We start from the raw sequence: 18,510 nt of genomic DNA, 5'->3' as shown, positions 1-18,510 counted from the left end.
CTTAAACAACAGGAATGCACTGTCTCATGGTTCAGAGGCTAGAAGGTTTGCCCGCTTCTTCCTGGGCTTGGTAGAGTCTGGTGCTGGCTTGCCCAGGTCCCTGGGGCTCCTTGGCTGGCATCCGTGTTTGTGTCACCTGCCCGTGCTCTCACCTTTCTCTTCCAGATTCTGCTGACTTCCTGCTTCCAGCTCCTCCCCAGGGCTTTCTCTTCACAAGGCCTCTAGTAATATGACCAAGACCGACTCTGATTCAATTGGCTACACCTTAGCTAAAATTAACATCTTCAAAATGTCCTATTTACAAAGATTCTCACACAAGAATGAGATTAAGAACGTGTTTTTTTGAGGGGTAAATAACGCAATCTATCATAATATGGACTAGAAGTAATATGCAGTTTTGCATGATTTTAGACTTTATAAAAATTATTTCACACGACATATATACTATTCCTTTAGCATAATATTATTATTTAAAATAATAATAATAAAGTGAACACCTTGTTCCCACACAGGTTAAAAGAAGAACATTACTATTTCCCTGGAAGCCCTGGCATGCCTCTCCCTGACTCCATCTCCTGCCTCCCAGAAGCAACCACTGCCCTGACTTGCACATTAGTCCTTTTCTTTTTCATGGTTGCCATCACTTATGTATGTATCCATAAAGCAGGTGTTACCCAGTTTTGCTTTTTTTTTTTAAGATTTATTCTATTTATTTCTCTCCCCTTGCCCCCCATTGTCTGCTCTCTGTGTTCATTGCATTTTTTCTGTCAGTCAGCACTGGGAATCTGTGTCTCTTTTTGTTGCATCATCTTGCTGCATCAGCTCTCCATGTGTGCGGCGCCACTTCTGAGCAGGCTGCGTTTTTTTCACGGTACGGCTCTCCTTGTGGAGCGCACTCCTTGCACATGGGGCTCCTCTATGCGGGGGGCACCCCTGCGTGGCAAGGCACTCCTTGCACCTGGCAACACTGCACGTGGGCCAGCTCACCCCACACAGGTCAGGAGGCTCTGGGGATCAAACCCTGGACCCCCTACATGGTAGGCGGATGCTCTATCAGTTGAGCCACATCCGCTTCCCTGCCTGTTTATTAACTTATAGAATGTTTGCATATATTCTTGTGATCTCCTTTCTCCACTCAGTATCAAGTTTTAGAAATTCTTCCACATTGGTGCACATAGCAGTAGTTAATTCATTTTCACCATGTCACATTATATGGCAATTCCACAAATTCTCCTGCTGAGAGGATTTTTTTTAAAGGAATGAATCCCAGATCTCATACATGGGAAGCAAGTGCACAAAAACTGAGCTACACCTGGTCCCCTACTGATGGGATTTTATTTTGCTGTTGACGTTATTTTAAGCACTTCTCTTATTTTTTTTTTTTCCATTACAAAAAAAAATGCTATAAATGTGTTTGACCATGCCCTGAGGTATACATGTGCTAGAGCAACTCTAGGGTATAGATTTAGGATTACTACTGCTGGCTCATAAAGTATGAAAATGTTCAGTTATATTTAGAGTGACCACATATCCTGTTGCCCCTTTTGTCCCAGCCTACCTATTAAGAGTTCCTCTTTTGTTCTCAAAAGTGTTTTCCAGTTTGGACAGTAACTTCTATGGTCTCCCTAGTTACTTTATATTCTGTAAGACTGTTTTCCAAGGTGGTTGTTCCAATTTGCATTCCCATCAGTAATCCATGAGTGTCCCTGTTACATCACATCCTCCCCAGCAGGTAGCGGGTATGAGATGGCACCACTTTTCCTTTTGCATTTGGCTGGTTGCTAGTGTGGTTGAGTACCTTCTCATAGGTAAATTGGCCTTTCTGATTACCTGGCCCTCTGATATGCTTAGTCAAATCCTTTGCCCATATTTTTATTGTATTGCTTATATTTTCCTTATTTTTATAATAATTTGCATATGTTCTTTATACTAATTCTTAATCAGTTATATGGGTTGCAAATATTTTCTCTCAGTCCATGGATTTTACATTTCGCTTTATGATATCTTCTGATATGCAATGTTTTTCATTTAATATAGGCAAATTTATCACTTTCTCACTTTTTTCCATTATGGTTTAACAGTTTTTTAGTTTTGTATTAAAAAAATCTTTCCTACACTAATGTCATAAAATATTTTCTGGGGCAGCGGACTTGGCCCAGTGGTTAGGGTGCCCGTCTACCACATGGGAGGTCCGCGGTTCAAACCCCCAGCCTCCTTGACCCGTGTGGAGCTGGCCCATGCGCAGTGCTGATGCGCGCAAGGAGTGCCGCGCCATGCAGGAGTGTCCCGGCATAGGGGAGTCCCATGTACAAGGAGTGTGCCCCATAAGGAGAGCTGCCTGGCGTGAAAGAAAGTGCAGCCTGCCCGGGAATGGCGCCGCACACATGGAGAGCTGACACAGCAAGATGACACAACAAAAAGAAATACAGATTCCCGTGCCACTGACAACAACAGAAGTGGACAAAGAAGACACAGAGAACAGACAACCAGGAGGGCAGGGGGAAATAAATAAATCTTTTTAAAAATTAAAAAATTAAATAAATAAAATATTTTCTGTATTTAATGCTACAAGTCTTGACTTTTATCTTATTATTTTATACTTTCATAATTTCTTTGCTTCATTCATATATAAACTCCTTCCTTCTAGATTCAATTTCCTTCTTCTTGAAATTTATCTTTTAGTAGTTTTTCAGTAATGCCATGGCAGCAAATTCTCTCAATCTTTGTCTGAAAATGGCCACATTCACCCTTATCCTTAGATGATAACTTAGCTAGCTATAGAATTCTAGGTTGAAGATTAGTTTGTCTCTTTGGACTTTGAGGCTGTAATTTTTATTTTATTTTATTTTATTTTATTTTTTTGCTGTTTTCTATTGCTACTTTTGAGAAGTCTGCTGTCAAACAAATTGCCTGTTGTTTGTAGGAAATTTGTCTTTTCTCTCTGGTTACTTTTTAAATCTCTGGCTTTGGTGTTAAGCAGTTTCACAGTAATGTGTCCAGGTGTAGGTTTATTTTATCATTTTTTTAAATTTTTACCTTGATTGAATGTTGTGCTTACCAAATCTGTGCTTGCTAAGTCATTAATTCTGAGAAAATTATCTTCCAAAATTTGCCTTCCTTTGTCTAGCCTCTACTTCTGGAAATCCTAATCAACTTTAATTGGAATTTTTTTAAAATTCCATCCTCTCTATTTCTAAGCCTTTCTTTCATGGATTCCTTCTCTGTATAATTCTGTGACCATTCTGAACAAGCTTTCAAATATGTTCTAGTTTAATAGTTTTTTGTTTAGCTGATGTTTAACTTCTAAATTGATGCTTAACTTACGCAATGTGTTTTCTATTTCAATGACTATACTTTTCAATTTTTTAAGTTATGTTTAATTATTTTTCAAATGAGTTTTATCTTCTGTGATAATATCTTGTTATCTATGTTTTCAGTTCCTTCTCTTCAGGTTTTAAGTGTTTACTTTTTCTTTTAAAAAAAAATATTTTGAAAAAATTTTTAAAGATTCTTAGATTACATAAATGTTACATAAAAAATGTAGGGGATTCCCATATGCCCTACCTCCTTCCCCTCCCAGACTTTCCCACATTAACAACATCCTTATTAGTGTGATACATTTGTTAAAATTGATGAACACTTATTAGAGCATTGCCACTAAGTGTGGATTATAGTTTGGCTTTAAGTGTTTTAAACATCCTTATTATTTTATAGTCTCTGTCTAATAATTCCACTATCTGAAGAATTTTAATATCTAATATTGCTTCTTTTTTTGTCAGCTGACATTTTCTTATGGTGGATTATTTTCTCTATTTTTCTTTAATAATCCTATGCAATAAAACAGAGAAGTTTCATTTTTGCTTCTGCCTGGTGCCCAGATATCAACTATTTATTACTTTTATGTTAATTTCTCATTTTAGAGATTCCCAATTCATGCAGATAGTGTAAATTTAAATACTAACCCATATGAAGTCAGACCTGTGTTTACAAAATCTTTAAAGACTATATCAGTTATCTATTGCTGCTTTAAAAAGCACCCTAAGGGAAGCAGATTTGGCTCAACCGATAGAGCATCTGCCTACCACATGAGAGGTCCAGGGTTCAAACCCAGGGTCTCCTGACCCATGTGGTGAGCTGGACCATGCTCAGTGCTGATGCGAGCAAGGAGTGCCGTGCCATGCAGGGGTGTCCTCCACCTAGAGAAGTCCCACACACAAGGAGTGCGCCCTGTAAGGAGAGCTGCCCCATGCAATAAAAGCACAGCCTGCCCAGGAGTGGCGCTGCACACATGGAGAGCTAACCTAGCAAGATGATGCAATAAAAAGAGACAGATTCCCAGTGCCGCTGACAAGAATGCAAGTGGACATAGAAGAACACACAACAAATGGACAGAGAGAGGAGACAAGGGAGGGGGTGGGGAAGGGGAGAGAAATAAATAAAAAATAAATCTTTAAAAAAAAAAAGCACCCTAAAATGGGAAGCAGCTGTGGCTCAATCAGTTGGGTTCCCGTCTACCATATGGGAGGCCTGGGTTTACGTCCTGGGGCCTCCTTGTGAAGGCAGGCTCTCCAGCACACTGCAGAGAGCCACCAGCCCACAAGCACTGCAGGGCACTGCCCAGCCCGCATGTGCCATGGAGAGCCGACTCAGAAATTGACGCAATAAAAAAAAGTGAGACAAGCAAAAACACAGAAAAGCACACAGTGAATGGACACAGAGAGTAGACAACAAGCCAGCCACTGGGGCGGGGGCAGGGTGGGGAGGACACGGAAATAAAAAAAATTTTTTAAAGCACCCTAAAACATAATGACTTTTTAAAGAAAGATTTGCTGTCTCTCAACAAATCTGTCCATCTGTAGTTTGGCTGGGTCTCAGATGGGTGATTCCTCTGCTCCATCCCGGGTTCTTTCATGCATCTACATTCAGCTGGGAGCTCGACTGGGAATGACAGGTCCAATAGGACCTTAGTCCCCTCATCATCACTCTCCTTGCATCCTCTCATTTTTCATAGATCTACCCTGAGCTTCTTTCCAACATGGCAGATGGAGTCCATAAGGGAGTGATCCAAGAGTGTAGGCTCCAATGTGCAAGCGCCTATCAAGTCTTTGCAGGCACCACACTTTCTAATGTTCCATTGGCCAATGCAAGCCACACGGCCAAACTCAGAATCAATATGGAAGGAAAGTATGGTTCATTGAGGAACACTAATGTGATTTCAATAAAGGAATCTTTATTGTGATTGTTGTCCTAGATCCCAGGCTGGGAAGGACAAGTTTCTCTGATCTCTTCCTCTGCCTGCAGCTATATTTTTCCTCATCCTCCATTTCACAGATGATGTATTCAAACCTAATCCAAATACCAAAAGTTATATGCCTCCAGCAAGGCCCACTGTTCTTATTTCATATTTGCAAATGTCAGAAACACCACCTCAAGCACAAGAAAATGGTGATGCTTCTCTTGATATTAAATCTAAAACAAGAAAAAAGCAACCCTGCTAAATTTTTGCAACTTTCTTTGGTCTTCTTTGGGACTTCAAAATGGAACCATAACTATATCCCCTTTTTTATGTTGCCCTACTCCTTTGCAATAACAAGAGTCTCTTTCTTTACATCTTTTTATGGACTTGTTCCAGACTCTTCTGAGATTTATAAAATAATTTTTCATATTAATGTAAAATTTTGTTGCTTCTCAACCTATCAGAATCTAGTTATGATTCCAATTTTGTTTTTCTCTCTTTTCTTTCCAATCTTTACCTCAAGTTTCTGTTATTTCACATTTTCAGTTTCTAAGCCTCAAGATCAATCTTTTCCCTCTGTTTCTCCATACCACTCTCCAACCCTTTTACAAAAAATGGGTATTCAGTAATTTCAGACATGTTCCTGGATATATTCTGATGTATGAATGATTGGTTTGGCACCTGTGTTTGTTAACAACAAAAAGTAACAAATCTCTGTCTTGGAGGGGTTCATTTTTTCATAGACCTTTTGGTAGAATTACGGTTTAATTGATATACACTTAGCATGAGAAAAAAAGATCAGTTCTATTCACTAATATGCAAGCTTTCTTTGGAACCAGGCTTATTGGAATAGTGAAAAGTAATACAAAAATAGATCTCATATCTCAACTCTTGGTCTGAACTCACCCAGAGCTTCACACTGTCTGAATACTTAAGAACCCCACGAAAGTCCTTCTCTCATCTATTCATCATATTGCAACTTACTATCAATTTTTCCAAAATCCCTCTTCCTGCATAGGTAAATGATTCTAATGAGAAAATATTGGTTAGCTTCAGCCTATTTGTTTATGCTCTGTTCCTGTTCATCAGAGTCCTCTTTTTTTCCTACCTTCTGTTAGTCATTGACATTTGCTGAACACTGCTCTCCCCTCTGCAGTTTTGGCTGGTCTTAAGGAATTATATACCATGAAAATCTTTATCAACTGAAGGATAAAATCTTGACATTGATCTAATCAGATTTGTTTTGTTTCCTTTTACTCACTCTGGCCATCGCAGAAGAATAGGTACAAGAAGGATAAGATGGTAGTTGGGAGATTGATCAGGGGAAATTGCACTGGTCCACAAAAAATTTAACTGGGGAACTACAGAGGTAATAGCAGAGGTGCGTTAGGAGCAATAACTTTAAGTGGTAAAATTGACAGGACTCAATGGCTGGGATGCAAGGGTTGAGGGAGAACAGGTTGTGAAGAGCAAGTTATGCTTTGGTAGCTGGGCAATGTTGATTCTTTAATTTTTTTAAAGGAGGTACTGGGGGTTGGCCCAGGACCTCATACATGTGAAACGTGCTGCACTTGTTCCACTAATGTTGTTTTTTATGGAGATAAGAATACAGAAGAGCAACTCTGGGTGAAAAGATCATTCATTCCATTTTAGTTCATTTCTTCTAGAAATTAACCCTCTGATTCTGCTGTTTTTAATTCCATTCAAAGCTGACAGAGAGCATGTTTAGGTTCAGCGAGATGTGGGGAAACTGATTTGTGTTTAGTGGTTAATTTTTTGTGTTTGCCTTTGTATCGCTACAGGGCTATCAAAAGGTGATGACTGGGGTAAAAAGAAATACAAATCTGGAACTCACAAAAAAGATGTGGGCTAGAAATGTGGATTTGTGTGAGGTCTTTTGTGCTATTTGTTACCTATTACATCTCAACTCCAGATCCAGATGCTTTGTGATGCTGGAATTTTGCCAGTGACATTTTCGAGATTCCTTTGCCTGCTAGCTTCCCATTAAGTTTTGCACTAGAGAGATACTGGAAGGCAAATGAGACGATAAAGGATTTCCTTCTTCCTTCTTCCCTTTGTCTTACTGTTTCTGTTGGTGGGACTCTAGTGGCGGCACTTCATCCCAAGAGCAACAATCGTTGTTTCCAACCTTCAACATCTTTTAGAAACCCCAGAGACCAGCCTCATCTCAGGCCTTCAGAGGTCCAGCTGCAACCTGGTCGTGGTCATTCCTCAGAGGCCCCAGAGACGCAGGTCCCCTACTCAGATGTGCTAGCTTTGGACAGCCCCGACCTCTTCTCTTTGGTTACCCCAGGAAAGAGTTCCTAGGGTTGGTAGCAGCTTGTCCAGTAATTACCTCTGTATTCGTGCAGTGCCCTCTCTTTTTCTTCCAACCCTCTAACACCTGTGTAATTGATTCCTTATATTCATTTCCCTCTGTTGAAATACCTATTATGGTTTCTGTTTTTCTCACTGGACAGTGACTGATATACTCTAGGTATAAAAAAATCAATAATGGGGAAGCGGACGTGGCTCAACTGATAGAGCGTCCATCTAGCATATGGAGGGTCCAGGGTTCGATGCCCAGGGCCTCCTGGCCCATGTGATGAGCTGGCCCACACACAGTGCTGCCACACGCAAGGAATGCCGTGCCACGCAGGGGTGCCCTACACGCAAGGAGTGTGCCCCTAAAGGAGAGCCACTCTGTGTGAAAAAAGCGCAGCCTGCCCAGGAGTGGTGCCACATACATGGAGAGAAATAAATAAAATAAAGCTTTAAATAATAATAATAATAAATTTCCCTCCTCTTAAGAAGCTCTGAGACTAATTAGGAGGTTAAGATAGGTAAATAAATGTACCAGTTTCTATTCAAGATGGTCAACTGCCCATACTTATTTCCTCTCCCTCCCAAGACATAATAAAATGATAGAAAGGAATTAAGCTATAAATTCCAAACAACAGAGGAAATAGGGATGAAAGGAGATACACACTAGCAAAGCATTTCAGTAAATTTTCTGGAAGTTAGAAGACTTGTAACTGATGAAGTAGGGAAGAGGAAACCCCAGTCTGGAACGCATATAGAGGGGACTGTCGCTAAAGATGGAGACAGTCTGCCCAGCAGAGCCCAAGAGTGGCCATCAACTCAGAAATGCCGATTACCACAGAGGGTGACGTGAAAGACCAGGGTGAACAGAGATTAACTGGATGTGCATAGACCAGCTTCCTTTCCGTCCCAATCTCCTCCAGCCAAATGCTCAGGCAACCCCCATTCCCACAACACCTTGAAGAATAAAAATTATTTATCTCCAATGAAAGAGAACTTGCAGAGGAGAACCAAACCACCACTGGGACTATTGCTGCTTCACAACAAATCTCTTCCCATTCTAGAACTTAGGGTCCCCAAGCTTAACAGCAGGCTCCCTGGACACTCACTTTCACATGAAGAGTCCTGGTCAAGAAGGATCACTTACATTCACAGAAATCTAATTTTCTATGGCATAATTCTTGTTTAAAAAATCAAATACATTTACTTTATTTTGAATAAAAAATGAAAATAATACAAAAAGAATACAGTGAAAATGCTATCTCACTTTTCCTCACCTTCCCAAGTCCAACCTATTCTCATCTCAAAGGTAATTTCTTAGATAGACTTCTAGAGTTTTTATATAAACACAAGAAAATATATTATCATATCTAAATTTTCATTAAAATTAGCATAAAATACACACTTCTGCACCTTGTCTCTCTGTTTACTTAATGGTACACAGAAAACATCATTTTAAGTAGATAAACTCTAATTTATTTACTGAGTGTCCTATTGATTAATATTTGGGTTGTATCCCATCTTTTACTATTAAAACAATGCCTCAATTAATGATATTGTATATACAAATTTTCCCATGTGCTATCAAATCATTCTTAAATGAGAATGGACAAGTGATGGAACCAGACTTTGAGGAAAAACATATGGCCAAAAAAATCCAGAAAAACAAAAATAATTTTGAACAGAAAAATCATGATCAGAAAATAATTATTTTTTTATATTAAAACCTCTAAAAATGACTAAGCAAAACTAGAAAATTTTAGAGCTCTGTGGTACATCAGGAAAAACAGTAAACTCATTTTGAAACAAAATCCTTTCTTGACAACTGAACAGACCCAACTATTACATACCCAACTAATAGAGGCATATGAGAGTTTTCAGGGGAAACTTCCAGTTCTCTAAGTTTTATAAGGGCAGATAATTTAAAAGAAAAGGAAAGAAAAACAGTGTACTAGTCAGTCAAAGCAGTGCTGATGCAAAATACCAATAATCTGTTGGCTTTTTATAGAGGGTATTTATTTGGGGTAGAGGCTTACATTTCCCAGGCCATAAAGCTTAAGTTACTTTCCTCCCCAAAGTCTGTTGCCACATGTTGAAGCAAGATGGCTGCCGACATCTGCAAGGGTTCAGGCTTCCTGGGTTCCTCTTTTCCCAGGACTTTCTCTCTGGGCTCAGCTGTTGTATTCTCTCCACAAGGCCAGCTGTAAACCATCAGGCAAATGGCTCATCTCTCTTCCTGGGGCCTCTGCCATGTCTAACAGAGACTTCTCTCCTTCTTCACATATCTGCTTCTTTGTCTATTTATTTCCTGAGGCTCCAATATCAAAACTCCCACCTCCCTTCTCTGTTGTGCATTTTTTCTGTGAGTCCCCACCCAGGGACTCAATGTCCTACTGATGTGGCCCAATCAAAACCTTGATCATTATTTAATCAAGTGAAAGTGAAACCTCTGAATCCAATATTATCTAATATGCCCAGAGGAACAAGCTAGTTTACAAACATAAACCAGTATGCTTTTGAAATTCATAAACAATATCACACTGCTACAAGCAGTACAGCGAATCTAAAACAGAGACTGAATCTGAAACTGAATAGTGCAGAAAAAAGTGGTAAACACACAAATATGGGAGCGTTGGAAGAGAAACTTCCAAGACTGATCAGATTTTACTTGTGTCTGCACAATAAGGAATATCCTAGGTACATATTAGAAAGAATGAGATATAATAAAGTTGGGGCATGAAAACCTTTTGATGGCTAACATGAAGGTTCTGTGTCTGGAACTGAGGTGATATATATTTTTTAATTACATGTCTTTATTGTGCTTTTTTAATTATCAAAGTAAAAATAATCTTATCAATACCAAAATATATTTGACTTCACATAAAAAATTATTATTTTTTAAAACTCAGATTATTAGCTTTAAATTTGTAGGAAAAACAAGGACAGAGTGCCATGAAATTACAGTATCAGAGAATAAGAAGAGTCCTTGAAATTAAAACTATAATTGTTGGGGGAAGACAATCAATAGAAGGATTAGAAAATAAAATTGAGACAATGTCCCAGAAGGAACAACAACAACAAAAACAAAAACAGAAAAAACTGAGACATCAAAGATCAACCCAGGAATTCCAACAACCTACTAATAGAAGTCACAGAAAAATATAAAAGAGAGAGGGAGCAGATGTGCCTCAAGCAGTTGAGAGTGCTTGCTTCCCACATGGGAGGTCCTGGGTTCAGTTTCTTGTACTTCCAAAAAAAAAGTAAACAAATGAATAAACCAACTCAGCGAGCCGATGTGGCTCAGTGATTGAGTGCCGGCTTCCCATATAAGAGGTTCTGGTTCAGTCCTCTGGTGCCTAAAAAAAAGAGAGAGAGCAAGAAAGAAAAAAGAAAGGATGAAATAACAGGGTAGAAGAAGTCACAATAGACCAAGGAATGAAAACAGTGATAAGGGTTCCAAATCAGCTTCTAGTCCAGCAGTAATATATAAAGTCTCAAATCGATAAATCAAAAATAGTTAACTGTGAATTATCTGTAGCTTAAAACAATAACAAATATTTATTTTGCTCACAAATTTGCAATTGGGGCAAGACTTGGCAGCAGCTTATTTCTGTGCCACATGGCATCGACTAGAAAGCTCAGTTAGGATCTGAGCATCCACTTTCATGCACATGGATGACAAACTGGTGTTGATTGCCCTCTGGGAATTCAGCCAAGCTCCAGGTCTGAGAGTCAAAGGCTTCAGTTCCCTGCCACATTAACTATGCTATGTGTGGCTCGGGCTTTCTCACAGCACAGTAGCTAGGTTCCTAGAACAAGAGTTCCAAGACAACAAGGCAGAATTCATGACATTCTATGACCTAGCTTTGGAAGTCACATAACATCATTTCCACAATTCTCTTTTTGTCAAAACAGTCAGAAAGGGCCATCAAGCGTCACCTCATGATAGGAGAATGGCAAGTTTCTAAGAGAGTATGTGGGACAGGAGATACTGTTGTGATCTTCTTGGGAAAACGTAGTCTCCCATAGTGACTTTAGCATATTATTTGGGTCATGAAGATAACCACCAGAGGAGCTAAAAACAGAATTAATTTGAAAGAATTGAGAGGTTAACCCTGGAAGATGGGACCAGGGGTGGAAAATAGTGAGGTGGGACTATTGTTTTTAATACCGACCCTTCTGTTGTGTTGTTGTTTTTCAATCAAGTGCTTGTTTCAGTTTGATAAATTCTTTTAAAATTGTACTTAGAAAATACAAATATAACTAAAATAGCTGTCCTCTCACCTTCATAAGTTGACATGTCTGCTCTCATACCAGTCATAACTTTGGAACCAAACTTCCTCACTGGTTCCATAAGTAAAACAATAACTGCAAATTTGGTGATTTTTTTTTCCTTTGGAGTTTTTATGGAGATTTCTTAGCTCATGGAGGAGGAACACATCACGCACAATTGATTGTTACATTTATGTTTTCCTAAATACAATTTTAAAATATAATTTATCAGGGTGCTAATGTGGCTCAAGTGATTGGGCTCCCATCTACCATATGGGAGGTCCAGGGTTCAATTCCCAGGGCCTCCTGGTGAAGGAGAGCTGGCCTGCGTGGTGAGCTGGCCCAGGTAGAGTGCTGGCCCACTCAGGAGTGCTGGCCTGCATGGCAAGCTGGCCCGAACAGAGAGCTGGTGCAGCAAGATGATGCAACAAAAAGAGACACAGAGGAGAGACTATAAGAGACACAGCAGACCAGGGAGCTGAGGTGGCACAAGAGATTGAGCACCTCTCTCCCAGTCCAGAAGTTCCCAGGATCGGTTCCCAGTGCTGCCTAAAGAGAAGACAAGCAGACACAGAAGAACGCACAGCAAATGGACACAGAGAACAGACAATGGGGGTGGGGGAGAGTAGTAAATAAATAAATATTTAGAAAAATAAAATAATTTGTCAAACTAATACATGCATTTGATTTTTTAAAATCAAAAACTACTGAAGGCTTATGATGAAAAAAAAATTTTAACCATTGCCCCTCTTTCTATAGCTAGTCCATATTTTTCTGAATTCTTTTAAATTAATTCTTTATTTAGTTCTTCAGGTAGTTTTTATTTGACAAATCCCCCCATTTGAAATTTCTCTCCTCCTTTCAAGTCTCCTCCTTGTCCTCTCAATTTCATCTGTCTGCTCCTGCACCCTCCCCCACACACACACAAACACAGAGCCCTGTCCCCTTGTGTAAAGGTAACTCACCCAAGAGACTACTCTGAATCCTGGACAACTCCCACCTCCCATCCCAGGCCTGACTGCTCAGCTTCGGCTCCTGAACAAGCTTATCAAAGCTGCTCTTCAAAGGCTTTGATCTCTCCACAAGGAATTTTACAACAACCGCTCATAAAAGAAAAGTTTCTCATTTTACACAAAAAAAGCAAACCAGAGTAAAATCATTAGTAATGGAAATATGTCAGTGCTCAAAAGGAAACCAAGAAGGAATGGTTAACTCTAAGGAGATTAGGAAACACTTTCCAGATGGCAGGAACGGTTATGAGCAAAAGGTGTTTCAGACAGATGGAAAGGCCTTAGAAATGGTAAAAACACGCAGTGTCTTATGGAATCTTTATTTGTGAAGCATAAGGTAAAAGAGGAGAAAATGTGAAAAATGAGACCAAAAAAAGTTGATAAGAGCTAGATCGTGATGGTCTTTTTATATAGGGCTCAGGAGCTGGACTTGAGACCATCGTACAGGACCTGAGAATTTAAATGCCTGTTGATGCCAAGCAAACTACATAAATAAGCAAAATGAGATCATGTAAATGAGGGAAAAGATAGCAAGAGTAGAACCCTATGGGAAACCTTTCTAAATGGGACAGTGCAAATATTTTCCTGCAGAATGCAAAGCTAGTGTTGCCAGAGCTTTCAGTTTTTCAACTTTTCAACAAAAACAGAATATTCAGATTTTTTGGTGATATTCCCCAATCTTTAAGTGTTGGCTACTAATATGTGCTTTTTCAGGCTCACAGAGTATGTTCAGCCAACAGAACACAAATTTTTAACTCTTCTACTGGCTATCAGGAACACCATTACAGAACCTGAAGACAGGGAGTCATGGCCTGCTCTGCAGTTTTAAAGATAGTTCTAGGGAAGCAGATGTGGCTCAAGCAATTGGGCTCCCATCTGCTATAGGGAAGGTCCTGGGTTCATTTCTCGGGACCTCCTGGTGAAGGTGAGCTGGCCCACGTGGGGAGCTGGCCCACGCAGCAAGCTGGCACAACAAAAAGACCAAGAGGTGAGACAGTGAGAGACACAATAAACCAGGTAGCTGAGAAGGTTAAAGCAATCGAGCACCTATCTCCCACGTTGGAGGTCCCAGGATCAGTTCCCAGTGCCTCCTAAAGAGAAGACGAGAAGATAAGCATACCCAGAGAGCACACAACGAAGAACACAGAGAGCAGACAGCGAGTGCAAACAGCAAGAGTTGGGGAGAAATAAAATAAATCTTTAAAAAAAAAGATTGCTCTAGTGGCAGGATGTAGGATGGATTGATTGGACGAGGGATAAATGGAACATAGAGAAGTTTGAAGACTCTTGCAATAAATCATCAGTAAGAGACATGCAAAAGTCTAAGTAAAACAGTGCTTTTGTCTTTTTTATTAGAGAAGTAAGTTTACAGAAAAGCCATATATAAAAAATACATTTAAAAAAATACAGAGTTCCCATATCCCACCCTATTATTAACACCTTGCTTTAGTGTAATATATTGGTTATAATTTAAGAAAGAACATTTTTATGACTGTCCTATTAACTATAATCGTACTAGTAAAGACAGTCCATCATTTACAATGGAGTTCACTGTGTATACTCTGTTGTTGTTTTACAACTTTTTTCCTGTTAACACATACACATCCTAAAATTTCCCTCTTTTAACCACATTCACATATATAATTCAGTGCTGTTAATTACATACACAATGTTGTGCTACCCATACCACCATCTATTATCAAAACTTTAGAATGACCCTAAATAGAAACTCTGCACAACTCAAGCATTAATTCCCCATTCCCTACCCCCAACTTGGCCTCTGGTAACCTAAACTCCAGATTCTGACTCTATGAGTTTTTTTATTCTAATTATTTCATATCAGTGAGGGTCATAAAATATTTGTCCTTTTGTGTCTGATTTATTTCATTCAACGTGATGTCTTCAAGGTTCATCCATATTGCCACATGTATCAGAACTTCATTCCTTTTTATGGCTGAATAATATTCCATTGTATATATATGCCACATTTTATTTCTCCATTAATAAATTGATGGGCACTTGCTTCCATCTTTTGGCATTTGAAGGCACAATGCTTTTTAATCAATTATTATTTTCAATGCAAGGAGGTGAAATGGTCTTGAGTATTTCTCACCAGAATTTAACTCCAGATGAATTTTCTTGTTTCTGTAAATCTTGCGAGTTACGTATACTTTCAGAGATATAATGGGTTTATCTCCGTTACTTTCCATAACTTCCATTTTTTTCTCATAAACGTTCTTGCCAGTAAGAAGAAAAGGAAAACTTGTATAACTGGCTTTAGAAAGGCAGCTTGTTGAGTCTCTGCCCTCTGCTTCTGTATTATGTCAATCGTAGACGTAAACAGATATTTTCTGCAAATGGCTTCCACATGCCCCCAGCTCTGAAAATAAAATAAACAGTGCAGGCTGTGAAATCAGAGTGTTTTAAACAGAGTATTCCAACTGGGAAAATTGTCTAAACATGAACCTTATTTTTACGGTGATTTAAAGTGGTCCTTTACCTATGAAAATAACCTTTAAAAAAGAGTAAATGTGGGAAATAGGAAGAAGAGAAAAAGAGAGAGAAATTATCCACCTGTTTTTCTATTACACCTAATACTTTTCATTTCTATTTGCTAAGGTGGAATTATATCTCTGGTACAAAAGTATTACATTTGGGCAAGAGAGAACATTTTAGCCACTTTCAGACTTACCAAGTACTGATGCTGTCTCATGTTCCAGCAAATTAAATCAGGGAGAGTCCACAGTGCCTAGTTTCCCAGCCAGGACCTGCCAGGAGCCGGCCAGGCTTCGCCCCGCCCCATCCCACCAGCTCACAAAGCACGCCCGGGCATCAGGCCCGTTCCACTAGCGTCCAGAACCAAAAGGAAACGAGACAGCACTTCACTCCTGCATCTGGGGCCACACAGGCTTTGAAGCTAGTGTAGGCTTCAGGGTATTATCAGCCATTTGCAACCCTGCCCAGAACACGAGTAAGTGAAGAACGCACATCCAGGAAGGAGAGCCTGGCCTGCTTTCCCACCAAGTCCATCCCCACCAAATAGGCGTCCTGCTCGCACGTTTTCCAAGCTTTGTTTCCTTGGGTGAAGATATGTGTGGCTATGACCCCGGAGCTCGAAACCCTAGTCTCATGACTGTAAAATTCCCTTTCTCCATGGGGATAAAAGTCAACACTCCATCTCCAATGGACGCTTAGGGGAGGCCCTTTCCTGCTCCCATCTGTGGGGACTCAGCTGAAGAGGATCTAGTTCCTATCTCTGCAATCAGAGTAAAGGGAAATTCCATTGAATCCTTCTGGGGTTGTGATGAGGACAGATGTGTTCCAAATAGCCTGGGATGAAAACTGGAGCACATTTTCTCATAGAAATAATAATTAGCTTCCCAGGCAAGTTCATAAAATCCTATTTGAACCCATAAAATTCTCAGAATACTCCGGAAATTCCTACGTAACCCATCTGCTCCACTCTTCCCCAGCTGTTTTTCTTTTTTAAACAGACTAGCATGGATATGATCCTAGTTGGCTGGATACTCCAACCCTCTTCACTCAAATTTACAAAAACCCATCTATGCATTCTACCTGATATTAAAAACCTATATAGGGAAGCGGACGTGGCTCAACTGATAGAGCATCCGCCTACCATATGGAGGGTCCAGGGTTCAAACCCCGGGCCTCCTTGACCCATGTGGAGCTGGCCCATTCGCAGTGCTGATGCATGCAAGGAGTGCCCTGCCACGTAGGGGGGTCCCCCGCGTAGGGGAGCTCCATGCACAAAGAATGCACCCCATAAGGACAGCCACCCAGCGTGAAAGAAAGTGCAGCTTGCCCAAGAACGGTGCCGCACACACAGAGAGCTGACACAACAAGATGACACAACAAAAAGAAACACAGATTCCTGGTGCCACTGATAAGGATAGAAGCAGTCACAGAAGAACGCACAGCGAATGGACACAGAGAGCAGACAACTGGGGGGTGGAGCGGGGAGGGGAGAGAAATAAATAAGAAAAAAAATCTTTAACAACAAAAAAAAACCTATATGTGCTCAGCTGATGAGTTTTGTAGTTCCACTATAGCTCACCCCACCTCAGACCCCTCACAGAGTGTGAGCATGTTTCACAGCTCTTTCCTTTCCTTCTATTCTGATGATCTTCAGCTTTGGAGGAAATTTGAGACCGCTATTACAAAGGTAACCCACCAGAGAGAGACCCATTTGTATATGGAAGTTCTATATGTGATATCATCAACTAATGGGAAAAGAATAAATTGTTCATTAGGTGAAGTGGAGAAAACGACTCACTATATGTAGAAAAATAAATCACTCTTTGGAATCTAACGATTTCCCTCTCTGTGTATTAGTAGAGAGGAGGGAAAAAGAGGGGAGAGAAAGTGTTAGACCCTTGAAAAATGAGGAGTTGTACAGACTAGGCAAATTCCATAGAGCTTAGCAAAGTCTCAGGAGTGTGAGCAGGTGACCTTCGCCTAGTCATGTGGTGGCATGTGGTGTGTCCTTGAACCCTGTGGGGGTGTGTGGTGTGTCCTTGAACCGTGATGGATGATCTCCAAGTAGCAGTTTGGCTCCCACTGGCTTCCACAAGAATGCCATTAGAGAAATTCACCAGTCTCCTAATGCTAATCTGATTCCTCTTCACTGGTCTGCCCAGGTCAGGAATCCTCACCCCCCTAACTTTTATTTCCTAAAAGTAATGCCCCATCTCCCCTAGCCCAGGTGCCCTCCTCTGTCCCCATAAAGGTACAGATAAGGTAACGTCATTCTTCCTCAAGGGTCTTGCCTGGTATATTGGTATGGTATAAATCCCTTGCCTAGATTAACTCAGGTCCTCTCTTCCCCGTTTGGAGGAAGTAAATACAAAACGCTGAGATTTGGTTATGTCTTTTCTTTCCCAGCATAATAATGCTACTTCTCAAGACAATGAAGATACCTTGGTGCAACAAAGAGAAAAGTCACTTATAAGGAAGTAGGAAACAAACAACACAAAGATAATTGTTTATAGATATTAAGGCCTATTAGTAATCCAGGATTATCCTTATATGATCATAGAGGAAAGGGAGCTCATGCCCTTCTAATGAGTAAAATGCTTGGGAAAATCTCCGATTGGTCCAACTAAATTCTCCCATCGCTGATCAAGCACCCTGGGTAGGAAAAAGGGGTACTGTGAGACACTAACCCTGTGGTAAAGAAGTCAACCTCACCAAACACTAATGTTTGTAGAACAGAACGGTCAACAATTATCCAAAAGAAGATGGAAGCACTTTTTGAGGTAGAAACAAGAGGCTATTAAGTCAATGAGAAAATAGTTTCCGAAAAGGATTAACAACCAATTAAATTAAATACTAAAAGAATATATCATATATAACTGGAGAGAACAGAAACACTTATAGTATAAAATAATAATATATATTATATAAAATGTATATTAATATCAAGATATATTAATATATTCATATTATCTCAGTGGTCTAAGTGAGATTAGTTCATAGCAAGTTTCTCCAAAATGAGTGTAGGCCTGAAAATTGTTTTCAACCGGAAGTTTATTTCTAAACCCAAATCCAAGACGGAAGAGAACTGAGAGTTCAGAAATAAAGCCACACATTGATAGCCAACTGAGTTTTGACAAGGGTGTCAAGTACCTTAATTGGGAAAGGAATAGATGC

At 39.9% G+C, this 18,510-nt stretch overlaps 1 protein-coding gene across 2 annotated transcripts in view; it reads right to left on the bottom strand.

Annotated features, from left to right (window-relative positions):
- Positions 1–14,161: 14,161 nt before the first annotated feature.
- Positions 14,162–18,510, bottom strand: part of AEBP2 (AE binding protein 2) — a 153,638-nt gene continuing 149,289 nt past the window's right edge. For both annotated transcript variants that reach the window (XM_023583027.3, XM_004473227.4), the window contains one exon: positions 14,162–15,220. In XM_023583027.3, the coding sequence (XP_023438795.2) occupies positions 15,160–15,220 (61 nt within the window). In that variant the 3' untranslated portion in view covers positions 14,162–15,159. The remainder of the gene's footprint in view (positions 15,221–18,510) is intronic.

The sequence above is a fragment of the Dasypus novemcinctus genome, chromosome 20 (assembly GCF_030445035.2).
Source record: "Dasypus novemcinctus isolate mDasNov1 chromosome 20, mDasNov1.1.hap2, whole genome shotgun sequence".
Taxonomy (NCBI): Eukaryota; Metazoa; Chordata; class Mammalia; order Cingulata; family Dasypodidae; genus Dasypus; species Dasypus novemcinctus.
This window is presented reverse-complemented; position numbering and strand designations above follow the sequence as displayed.